Source organism: Sinohyriopsis cumingii, chromosome 6, assembly GCF_028554795.1.
Source record: "Sinohyriopsis cumingii isolate HCF-2022 chromosome 6, ASM2855479v2, whole genome shotgun sequence".
NCBI lineage: Eukaryota > Metazoa > Mollusca > Bivalvia > Unionida > Unionidae > Sinohyriopsis > Sinohyriopsis cumingii.
Genome location: NC_142966.1, coordinates 83,606,092 through 83,619,225, shown reverse-complemented (window position 1 = coordinate 83,619,225; position 13,134 = coordinate 83,606,092). Strand labels below are relative to the sequence as shown.

General features: G+C 37.2%; 1 protein-coding gene across 7 annotated transcripts in view; it reads left to right on the top strand.

Annotated features, from left to right (window-relative positions):
- The first annotated feature begins 439 nt into the window (after window positions 1-439).
- LOC149797342 (uncharacterized) overlaps window positions 440-13,134 on the top strand; it is a 43,877-nt gene continuing 31,182 nt past the window's right edge. For 4 of the 7 annotated variants that reach the window (XM_089962072.1, XM_089962074.1, XM_089962071.1 and 1 more), the window contains exons 1-8: window positions 440-702; window positions 1,993-2,343; window positions 3,766-4,140; window positions 6,839-7,021; window positions 7,283-7,459; window positions 7,750-7,935; window positions 9,019-9,369; window positions 10,792-11,166. In XM_089962072.1, coding sequence (XP_089818198.1) covers window positions 648-702; window positions 1,993-2,343; window positions 3,766-4,140; window positions 6,839-7,021; window positions 7,283-7,459; window positions 7,750-7,935; window positions 9,019-9,369; window positions 10,792-11,166 — 2,053 coding nt within the window. In that variant the 5' untranslated portion in view covers window positions 440-647. The remainder of the gene's footprint in view (window positions 703-1,992; window positions 2,344-3,765; window positions 4,141-6,838; window positions 7,022-7,282; window positions 7,460-7,749; window positions 7,936-9,018; window positions 9,370-10,791; window positions 11,167-13,134) is intronic. The other 3 variants (XM_089962076.1, XM_089962075.1, XM_089962077.1) reach the window with 3 other exon arrangements.

The window sequence follows — 13,134 nt, the reverse complement described above, 5'->3', positions numbered from 1 at the left end:
TAATTACTGTCTTGAGGACAGCATATTAATACTAATTAAGAAATATCAATTAATTGCAAGCAGAACGTATTTGTTTTTTTTTCTCTGTCTTATTGCTGTATTGTACATGGATTAATGGGTAGTTATTTTTTAAAAGGATATTTGCACGAGAGCAGAAACTAGTTTCGCTTTATTCTAAGCTGTGTACACATCTCAGTGGTGCGTTCGATTCTACGTGACATTTAATATTCAATAGGTATCCTAAAGATTCTAGGTCCTTGTGTAAGTGTAATAACTCTTCACCATTCATTCATTTCAAGATCAAAAATTACAATCCGAGGTTTACATTACTGACTGTGACAAATTGTCAATATTAAATCCCCGGGCTCTAACAACATAGACCTCATTATTATGCGTTACCAACGATAAGAAAGGTATTCAAAAGAGAGCTTTTCAGCAAGAAGGAAGTTACACCCGTGGGAAAGAAAATCGGTTTCTTGTCATATAGGATATCAGGTTTTACAGCAGAAATTCGTCGAGTCGTGAAATTGTACCACGATGACTGAGTTCGAGGATAATATACCTGTACTTTTTTGTTTTTAGTATTTGTAATTAGAGAGGATATGGTTTGTCATCAAGATTTCTGATTGGATTTTTGACATCAAGGAATGAGCATATTACACTTTAAGACCGTTTTTCTTTTGTTTTATCCTGGGTCGTTAGGTAAGTTGTCTGGGTCGTTAAGACACAAAGAAACTATTCAAATCTCAGTTATCGTTATATTCGATTTGCAGATTACAGAAGCATGTTAGTGCCACGTTGAAATCAATTTTTGTCTCGTAATAACAATTTAGCATCTCGCACTTACAAATTACTATCACGTAATTACGAGTGAACATCTCGTATTTACGTTTAGCTCTCTCGTAACTATCACCTACCATCTAGTATTTACGAGTTAGCTATCTGGCAATTACGATATAGTAAGTCATAATTATGAGATAGTAAGCCGTAATTACAAAATAGCTAATTCGTAATTATGAGATAGTAAGTCGTAATTACGAGATAGAGCTAACTCGTGCTTAAGAGATAATGTCTTAATTACGAGATACTAAGTCGTAATTACGAGATCAAAATTGATTTCAACGTGGCTCTAATAGACTTCCGTAGGAGACACTGATAATCATGATTACAAATTAAAAATACTATTCATCAATGTTCAAATTATGTTTCTTACTGTATAAGCAATAGTTGGTAAACTAACAGATCGTTATTCAAAACGTTTCGCGCACTTAAAGGTATTTGATGTATTTTGTATTGTATTGTAATGATAACAATTATCAACTTCTTGTGTTAATATGGTTTATGGAAGAGTTACTCTCCCTGAAAAAGGTACAAACCAGCTGTAAACTTTGCAAAAATGTGCGGGTTAATAGTCAGGACACACAAGTTTGTCATGTCCCATGAACACATAAAAAATAACAAACTTATAGTCATTTATATTTCATATTCAATCCAAGTTACCAATCAGCTATTTGTACTCCTCCAGTCTTTTAGTACCCATGTAGGTGCAGCATCTTGTGTGTAAGAATCGTGACCGAAAGGGTGCGGTTCATATCCTACCATCATATCAACGTTGGTCAGCTACCGTGATGTGCTCGTGGACAGGGCAGCTTTATTCCAATTGTGTTTGCACTAAATAAACTACTCTTGTCGCGTGCCGTAAAACGCCTAATAAAATTGGACTCGTTTCTTTTACAGTTTCCAAGACGAAATAAATATTAAAAGTACAGTGTATGCCCAGTTGATATCGTAGTCAAATTTTATGTTATAAAAAGAAATTGCTCAGTTGCCAAAGCGAAGATAGATAGTTTACACTTTTCTGTATATCCTGATGCTAAATTGAACGTATCGTGTACTTTCTGAGAGAGAGAGAGAGAGAGAGAGAGAGAGAGAGAAAGAGAGAGCTTACCGGCGGCCAGGTCGTCATTCAACAATTTTTAATTTTTTTTTCAGCTTTTACTAATGAGCAGTTATTTCAAGACCAATTCAATTTCTGTTGGAAGCAAACTATCGATAACCGTGAAGAGAACCAGACTTTTTGTTGTTCGTCAGGTAGAATAAAGTTCGACGATTTGTCATACTGCAAAAATGATACAAGTATATGCGTTAGCAACGCACTGTGTGATATAAGTGAATGTTGTAATGGAACTGATCAACATTATTTCACCGCTTCACAGGCTTTAGCTTTGTACACAAATTGCTCATACGAAACAAACTGCAGCGTAAATTGGGCGGACGAAGTCTTTCTGCCACCTGGATTCCAAGGACATGTAAATAATATAGTGAATTACACTTGCATCAAAGGTAATTTCAACTTTCTTTTTTAATTTCTTTTTTCCTACCTAAAACGGGCATGAAATTTTTTCTGTACGAAGTTTTCATGCTTCCAAAGGGAATATTGTATTTATCACAATTATCTTAATATGCATCATTATCATTTACTGTTTGTAAAAATCATTGATTTAGAGATTTATCAGCTCATGGTTAAGATGTACTTTATATTTCAGCTAAGGTTTAGAGTCATGAAATATATGGTATGGAAAATTAAAATCAAATAATGAACACTATTGTAGATTTGGTCTTATTGTTGGACACTGTTAAGACGGTAACGCTTTCCATAGGCATTATATGAGTGGTACATATGAAAGATCTTTTGTATCATAATAAACACACATTGGTGTGCCCACGTACTCTCCCCCCCCCCAAAAAAAGCATTAAAACTGAGGAAATGATGTTGAGATGAGCGACTCATCAGAACATCGGTAGACAAGTTCTTAGTTTGGATGATAAACAATTTCTTGGTGCATACACCACCATTGTAATTTGTCTTACAGTCAAGTCTAAAATTTAATCATTTACATATTATGCAGTTTGACTTCGTCACAAATTCTCAAAAATGCAATACCTTCCAAACGTCTTTAAAAGCTTCAAACAACATTACTCGTCTGATTTTCAAATTTCCGACAAGCTATCCCACTTCACAAACACTGTTAATGTACATATAGCTAGCTATTTGTACCAACATTAAGTATATCGAAGTAGAAATCAAAAGATCCTATGAACAGACACGAAGTATGTCACATTCAACCATGTATTGACCCTCTAATGTTGCAAATTTGGAGCCATTATGTCTGTCCTGAATTTTGATAACGATGTATTTACATTGTATTTAGTTTCTTCCCCTGTATACAAAAAGAAAGGAAAAAGGAGCGGACTTTTATTAACAATTTTTATATCATTCAAACAACAGTCGGCCATTTGTATTGTTAGGTATATGGACAAGTTTGCTCCTCTAATTGTTTAAGTTTCAAAGAAGATTAGAAGCTTCTTCTTTAAAAATCAAGGACTAAGCACACATTCCTAGTTATGTTTATGCATATATAAATTTGTTTTGAAAAGAAAATAAATATTAAGAAATCAGAGAGACATGTAGAACATTGCAGACGGACCTCTAGACAAAACAAAATAGAAAAGAAAAAGACAACATACGTGATGATAATAATTGAACAAGTTGTACAGAAACATCTTCTATTTAAAAGAGAGAACAAAATAACTGTAAGAAAACTAAATGGAAGCTTGATGAAACCATATTAGAAGACCATTATAACACAGTGTGAGTACTCTAATGCATTAAGTTAAAGTGTACAGTTAAGACATACCGATCTCTCCAAGCCTCTCTTACACCACAAGTCTAATTGTGTCGCTAACTATATATTTTTTGTTTAGATTCCACGGTATTGAAAATGTGTGAAAATAACGTCATGACAGCTGATCAAGTTGAGCTTGTTTTAGATGGAAAGAAACCAGGCGCAGTTTCATCGGGTCCTACCAAATGTGAATGCAGTCTATCAACTGATCCTGAAAATGGGAGTTTTAGTGTTGATTTGACGGACCTAAGGTTTGCAAAACCATCAAATTCGTCATGCTCTACGGCAGTGTTAAATATTTTTGGTCTGTCTTTTGGAAACTGCGGTGCTGGGCCATTTCAGTACAAGGGAACGTTTGTGTTTGAATCCAGTGATTTAAAGAAACTGTCCCTAGAGCATTTGTTTGAGTTTGGTGTGGAGGATATTCCAATCATGATCTGGATAACGATAAGAGGTATGCTTTGCAAACAAGTCTAAATACGATTTCTATAGAGGTATGCTTTGCAAAACAAGTCTAACTACGATTTCTATCCTGACTTGCGTTATTTCGATTAAAATATATACACATCCCTTAATTGAAATCACCAAGGCAAACACTGGCATCATCGTCATACCAAACATTATCATAATTGCAAAAAATGACAGTACTGCCTCCACTTCAATGAACTGGATGAAATAATTCTACAATATGTTACACCGACTATTATTATTATTATTATTATTTATAAGCTTATATGGCCTTTCACCGTATTTTGTATCTGTCCATGCCAGATACAAAATACAGAAAAAATCAAAAGACATAGTTTATAAGATGAAAATCTCTCCAACTACCCGCACCAGTTCAATAATACCAACGTAATTACTTTTCTGAGACAATAAAACAAACGCAAAAAAGGAAAAGACAAACAACAACAACAACAACAACAATTACACATCTTAGAAAATCACGATTTATGTGTCCAAAAATTCACATATACCTACCTATAAACATGAATGCAATGCATGCATTCATTCATCACACATACATACGTACGTGCCTGCGTGCGTGCGTGCGTACATCCATCCATCCATACATACATACTTCGGTTGTCCGTCGTGTCCAATGATGACGTTAGTTGTGCAGCCCCCAAGTGACTACGCATGTGGCTTCTGAGGCCAAAACTGGAAGCACACATGATGTTGCAGGTTGGGCATGGCAAGTCTGTAGACGTGTTGGTGTCGTTGTTCTCTCGTGGCTGTAAGCGGTTGTGGAGCGGTCTTCCTACACTAATTCCACAGCCTTTGCAATTAAGTGTGAGCCAGGTAGACCGGTTCAGGTTACACTTAAGGTTATCTTTGTACCATTTCCTGGGGCACCTTCGCTTCCGCTTTCCCTGATTGAGCTCTCTACAGAAGATCTGTTTCGGTATTCTGGTCTCCTCCATCCAAATGACGTGGCCAGACCATGTGAGCTGGCTTTCAGCAGCAGTGCCTCAAAGCTTTGAATACCGGCACTGTTGAGGACTTCTAAGCTGGACACTCTGTCTAGCCATAGGATGTGCAAGACTGACCGTAGTGATTACACGTGGAACTACCCGAACTGATACATGTGCCTGCGGTAAAGGGTCCAGTTTCACAGTCGTAGAGCAGGGAAGTGAGGAGGAAAGCTTTACAGACCTTGATCTTGGTATTGCTCTACGATTCTTATATGAAAATCTCCTAGGATCTGGCTTACTTTCCGGATCATGGCTGTGATTTCATTGTTCAAGACCCACAAGTAGACATCGTGCTTTCCAGGTATGTAAAGCTCTCCACCTACTTAACTATCTCCACTCGATCTTGATGGTGGGTTGTGGTGGGTTTGTGTAAGGAGTTCGCTGAAGGAGTACCTATGTTTTATCCAGGTTTATTGTTAGACCAAAGAGCCTGGATGCCTCGGAGAACTTATTTACAATGGACTCTATGTGGTTTTCTTTGTGCGCTATATATGCACATCAAATTCAAAAATAGATTCGAGAAGTAGTCTTTCCGTTGTATTTGTTCTTTCAGAAAGCCAACGCAAGTCAAACAGGGATCCATCAAGGCAATACATGATGTAGACGCCAATGTCTAGGCCACTCACTGCTTAGAGTAGAACTTGGATGAAAAAAGGTTGAATAGTACAGATGCAAACACGCAGCCCTGCTTTACACCGGTCGAGACCCCAAATTGCTATGAGTACTCCCCATTGGCCAAGACTTCTCCTGTCATGTCGTCATGGAACAACTGGATAAGGGTGGTGAACTTTCTTGGGCAGCCAAGTTTTCCAATGACAATCCACAGAGATTTTCTTTTTGCAGAGTCTAAAGCCATGTTGAGGTCGATGAACACTGTAAAGATATCCATGTGCTGTTCTATGCATTTCTCCTGTATTTGCCTGACAGCGAAGACCATGCCGACCGTGCTGCGGCCTGGACGGAATCCACACTATGATTCAGATAGCAGTTCCTCTGAGATGATTGCAATAAGTGTGTTCAGGATGGTGCGGTCAGGAATCTTCCCTGCAATGGAGAGCAGAGAAGGTCCTCTATAGCTATTGCAGCCAGCTCTAGCGCTTTTATTATTGTACAGTGTGATGATGGTGGCTTCTCGTAGATGTGTAGGTTACATACTGGAAAGGATGTTATGGAAAGCGTCAAATGCTTCTGTGCCATGAGTTTTGAATACCTCACTAGGGATTTAATTTTACCAGTGCTTTGCCACAGTTCACCTGTTCAGTCGACTTCCAAACTACTTCCTCAGATTGGGTCAAGTTCAGGTCTTCGCTGACTGGCCTCTGATGGATTGGTTGCAATTTTGCTCTATCGACATTGGTTGGGCGATTGCGGAGCTGGCTAAAGTATTCCTTCCATCTTGCTTTTATCTCTTCTATGTCTTGATGGTTGTGGTATTGTATTCTGAGAGTAAGGGATGGATCCTGATCTGGATGGGCATTAAACAGCTTTAATGGCACTAAGGAACATTTATCAGTTTTCCATATCAGAATATAGTAGGATTTCCTCAGCCTTGTTTTCCCACCATCGATACATACATACATACATACATACATACATACATAGAGTTACAGGTAGAAAAAAAATTGAAAGACGGAAGACGTTTTTGTCACAGTAATTGTGACTTTGATTTATTCACAGGAAGTTCCAATTCCATAACAGTAAACTGCTCCTCCATGGAGACAATCCACGACGTGACGTACTATACCTACTCTACTCCACGCCAAACGACTTCATTAACAGATCATACAACATCCACGAAAATGACAACAACAGAAGATGACAGAGAGCATTTTTCTACAACCAAAGCTACCGAAACCACAGGTAGAACAATAACGGTGGGACCGGTGACTAACACCACTATATCAGAGATAAGCATTCAACATGGTGTAAATTTTATTTGCAATGACCTTTTCCTCTATCTCGTTTTCCTAGATACATTTCGCATCAGTTTCACCTTTTCTATTTTCTACATCTACTTCTTTATATTATTATTACAGGTTCTGAGAATGCGAAAAGAAAAAATTAAGATCGAAAGACAATAATTTTCCTTCCACAGTATTTGCCATTTAATTAATTTTGCAGGAGACTCCACTTCGATAACAGTGAACAGCCGTGCCAATCTGACCATCCACAACGGGACGTCTTACAGCTCTATGGTACAAACGACCCCATCCTCACTATATACGTCATGGATAAAATTACCAATAACTCAAGATGACAGAGCTTCATATTCTCCTTCCAATGTTACTGATAAGACGGGTAAAACAAAAACAGATGGAATAGTTATTCATGTATCTATGTCAGGAACTAGCGTTATGCATATTATAAAAATCACTGTTACAGAATCTTTTTCTCTGTTTCTTATGATGCAGTTTGCTTCATACTTTCTTGTGCTCTTCTTTCCTTACATTTTCTTCTGAACATGTTATTATTATTATTATTATTATTATTATTATTATTATTATTACAGTGTGTGACAATAAGAGAAAGACCAAAGTATACAGACGAAATTTCTAAGAATGTTGACATGGAATTACTTTATGTTGCAGGATATTCCAATTCGGTAAAAGTGAATAGTTCAGCCATGCAGACTGTCCGTAGTGTTACATTCCACACCTCTCTCACCCAAAGCCAAACGACTCCAACTTCATCAAAAGTTGCTGAAACCACACGCGCGCATAAAACAGAGGGAAATCAGACTAACGCGTCTGTGTCAGAACCTAGTATTAAACCCGGTAATTTCTAGTTTTGAAGGTTCTTTTCTTCCATCTCCTACTTTTTTCCATCTTCTTCTCCGTGAAGTGTATTTTTTAAATATATTTTACCTATATCTACAGTCATCCACACAGGTTTGTAATATGTTTGTTTTTGTATATATATATATATATATATATATATATATATATATATATATATATATATATATATATATATATATATATATATATATATGTACCACATACATTGAAAAAACATGGCTTTTAAAATGTTGGTATAAAGCAATTTGGTATACCAGTTCTTTTGGTATATCAAATTGTGATCTGCCCATAGCACAATAATACGCATAATTAAACAGCCTCGCGACCGTGTGCAGTGGATTCCAGATGAATGATGAATTTCCACACATTAATCATTAGTGACGCTTGAAAACAGCGATAAAAAGTGTTAATAATTCCCGTTTTCTAAATAAATTAAAAATGATACAGATTTTCGTCGCAATCCTCTCTGCTTTCTGTTCTTCACTCCCTCTCATGCATAACGGACAAACTACGCAGAAATGTGGAGGGAGAGAGAAAAGGAATTTGGGCTAGATGAAAACCTTGAATTAGATATTAAACCAGGTAATCTACAAGAATATGGTTCGTCGTAACGCTAAGTGTGCACTTCCTTTTGGATTTATCTACAGTGTTTATCAACGATACAAAGTTGGAAATCATGTTGACATTATACGATAAATTTCTCGGTTACGTGGTGTACATATTGTTATGTATTTAATGTTTAATTGTTGTTGTTAACATATTATAATGTTCTAAAAATCGATTATTATTAATCAAATATGAAAATGTCTCTCTCTATTTCTCTCTGTCTCTCTCTCTTTCTCGACCATCGTAGCAAGATTCCGGGCTAAACTCTATGAAATGACGAGCGTAGAAGATTTTGTTATGTGTCTGCCAATGATGTCTCTGGACTTATGAATGATGGTAAAAGTTAAGTCAAACCGACGAAATCATGAGAGAGAGAGAGAGAGAGAGAGAGAGAGAGAGAGAGAGAGCTTATCGAAAGTCAGATCGTCATTCAACAATTATTTTTCTTTTCAGCTTTTACTAATGACCAGTTATATCAAGACCGATTCAATTTCTGTTGGAAGCAAACTATTGATAACAGCGAAGAGAACCAGACTTTTTATTGTTTGTCAGGTAGAATAAAGTTCGACGATTTGTCATACTGCAAAAATGATACAAGTGTATGCGTTAGCAACGCACTGTGTGATATAAGTGAATGTTGTAATGGAACTGATCAGCATTATTTCACCGCTTCACAGGCTTTAGCTTTGTACACACATTGCTCATACGAAACAAACTGCAGCGTAAATTGGGCGGACGAAGTCTTTCTGCCACCTGGATTCCAAGGACATGTAAATAATATAGTGAATTACACTTGCATCGAAGGTAACGTCAACTTTCTTTTTTTCTTTCTTTTTTCTACTTAAAATGGGCATGAAATTTTTCTGTTCGAAGTTGTCATGCTTCCAAAGGGAATATTTTATTTATTTCAGAATTATCTTACTATGCATCATTACCATTCACTGTTTGTAAAAATCATTGATTTAGAGATTAGTCAGCTCATTGTTAAGATGTACTTTAAATTTCAGTAAAGGTTTTGAGTAAAGAAATGCATGGTGTGTAAAAGTAAAAATCAAATAATGAACACTATTGTAGATTTTTACTTATTGTTGGACACTGTAAGACGGGAACGCTTTCCATAGGCATAGGATGAGTGGTACATATGAAAGATCTTTTGTATCATAATAAACATACACTGGTGTGCCCACGCACCCTATCCCCCCCGCCGAAAAAAAGCATGAAAACAGGAAATGATGTTAAGATGAGCGATTCATCAGAACATCGGTAGACAAGTTCTTAGTTTGGATGATAAACATTTCTTGGTGCATACACCACCATTGTAATTTGTCTTACAGTCAAGTCTAAAGTTTAATCATTTCTATATTATACGGTCTGACTTCGACACAAATTCTTAAAAATACAATACCTTCCAAACATTTTTAAAAGTTTAAAACAGCATTACTCGTCTGATTTTCAAATTTCCGACAAGCTGTCCCACTTAACAACACTGTTAATGTACATATAGCTAGCTATTTGTACCAACATTAAGTATATCGAAGTAGAAATCAAAAGAGCCTGTGAACAGACACGAAGTATGTCACATTCAAACATGTATTGACCCTCTAATGTTGCAAATTTGCAGCCATTATGTCTGTCCTAAATTTTGATAACGATGCATTACATTGGGTTTAGTTTCTTCCCCTGTATACAAGAAGAAAGGAAAAAGGAGCGGAGTTTTATTAGCAATTTTGATATCATTCACGCAACAGTCGGCCATTTGTATTGTTAGGTATATGGACAAGTTTGCTCCTCTCGTTGTTTGTTTCCAAGAAGATTAGAAGCTTCTTCTTTAAAAATCAAGGACTAAACACACGTTCCTAGTTATGTTAATGCATATATAAGTTTGTTTTGAAAAGGAAATACATATTAAGAAATGAGAAAAACAGGTAGAAGATTGCAGACGGACCTATAGACATAACAAAATAGAGAAGAAAAAGAAAACATACGTGATGATAATAATTGAACAAGTTGTACAGAAACATCTTCTATTTAATAGAAAGAGCAAAATAACTGTAAGAAAACTAAATGGAAGCTTGATGAAACCATATTAGAAGACCATTATAACACAGTGTGTGTACTCTAATGCATTAAGTTAAAGTGTACAGTTAAGACTTACCGATCTCTCCAAGCCTATCTATCACCACAAGTCTAATATTGTGTCGCTAACTATATATTTTTTTTGTTTAGATTCCACGGTATTGAAAATGTGTGAAAATAACGTCATGACAGCTGGTCAGGTTGAACTTGTTTTAGATGGAAAGAAACCAGGCGCAGTTTCATCGGGTCCTACCAAATGTGAATGCAGTCTATCAATTAATCCTGAAAATGGGAGTTTTAGTGTTGATTTGACGGACCTAAGGTTTGCAAAACCATCAAATTCGTCATGCTCTACGGCAATGTTAAATATTTTTGGTCTGTCTTTTGGAAACTGCGGTGCTGGGTCATTTCAGTACAAGGGAACCTTTGTGTTTGAATCCAGTGATGTAAAGAAACTATCCCTAGAGCATTTGTTTGAGTTTGGTGTGGAGGATATTCCAAGCATGATCTGGATAACGATTAGAGGTATGCTTTGCAAACAAGTCTAAATATGATTTCTATAGAGGTATGCTTTGCAAAACAAGTCTAAATACGATTTCTATAGAGGTATGCTTTGCAAACAAGTCTAAATACGATTTCTATAGAGGTATGCTTTGCAAAACAAGTCTAAATACGATTTCTATAGAGGTATGCTTTGCAAAACAAGTCATACCAAATATTAGCATAACTGAGAAAAAAAATGACAGTACTGCCTCCACTTTAATGAACTGGATGAAATACATTTTACAATATGCTATACCGATTATTATTATTATTATTATTATTATTATTATTATTTACAAGCATATATGGCCTGTCACCGTTTTTTGTATATGTCCGTGCAAGATGCAAAACACAGAAAAGATCAAAAGATATAGTTTATAAAATGAAAATCTCTCCAACGGCCACCACCAATTCAATGATTACAACGAAATTGCTTTTCTGAGCTAACCAAACAAACGCAAAATAAGAAAAAACAAACAACAGTAACAACAACAACAACAATATTTACACATCTTAGAAAGTCACATTTTATGTGTCCAAAAAGGAACATATACCTACCTATAAACATGAATTCATGCATGCATGCATGCACCAGGCACACATACATACATACATACATGCATACATTCTTCGGTTGTCTGTCCTGTCCGATGATGACGTTAGTTGTGCAGCCCCCAGTGAATACGCATGTGGTTCCTGAGGCCAAAACTGGAAGCACACATGATGTTACAGGTTGGGCATTGGAAGTTTATAGAAGTGCTTGTCTCTCGTGGCTGTAAGGGGTTTGGGGCGGTCTTCCTCGACTAATTCCACAGCCTCTGCGATGAGCGTGCGCCAGGTAGACCAGTCCAGATTACACTTAAGGATGTCTTTGTACCTTTTCCTGTGGCGCCTTTGCTTCCGCTTTCCCTGCTTGAGCTCTTTATACAAGATCTGTTTCGGTATTCTGGTCTTCTCCATCTAAATCACGTGGCCAGACCATCTGAGCTGGCGTTCAGCAGCAGTGCCTGAACGCTTTGAAGACATTCACTGTTGAGGATTTTTAAGTTGGACACCCTGTCTTGCCATCGGATGTGCAAGACTGACCTTAGTGAGGTCACGTGGAACTGCCTAACTGCTACATGTGCCTGCGATAAATGGTCCAGTTTCACAGCCGTAGAGCAGGGAAGTGAGGACGAAAGCTTTACAGACCTTGATCTTGGTTTTAAAATAGGATTCTTATGCGAAATTATTCCTAGGTCCTGGCTTACTTTCCAGATCATGGCTGTGATTTCATTGTTCAGAGACCAACCTGAAGGCATTGTGTTTCCCAGGTATGTAAAGCTCTCCCCGTTCTTCAGCTATCTCCACTCGATCGTGATGGTGGTTTGTGGTGGGTTTGTGTAAGATGGCTGCTAAAGGAGTACCTCTTTTCATGCAGGTTTATTGTCAGACCAAAGAGCCTGGATGCCTGGAAAACATATTCACAACGGACTGTTGGTCGTTTTCTTTGTGTGCTATATGTGCACATTCATCTTCAAACATAGCTTCGAGAAGTACTCGTTCCGTTGTATTTGTTCTTGCAGAAAGTCAACGCAAGTCAAACAGGGATCCATCAAGGCGATTCTTGATGTAGACTACAATGTATAGGTCCTTCACTGCTTAGAGTAGGACTTGAGTGAAAGAGGTTGAATAGTACATGTGCAAGCACACGGCCCTGCTTCACACCGGTCGAGACGCCAAAGTGCTATGAGTACTCCCCACCTGGCCAAGACTTCTCCAGTCATGTCGTCATGGACCAAATGGACAAGAGTGGTGCACTTTCTGTGACAACATAGTTATCCAATGACAATCCACAGGGATTCTCTATTTACAGAGTCTAAAACCTTGGTGAGGTCAATGAACACTGTGAATATATCCATGTGCTGTTCTATGCATTACTTCTGTATTTGGCTGACAGTGAAGATCATG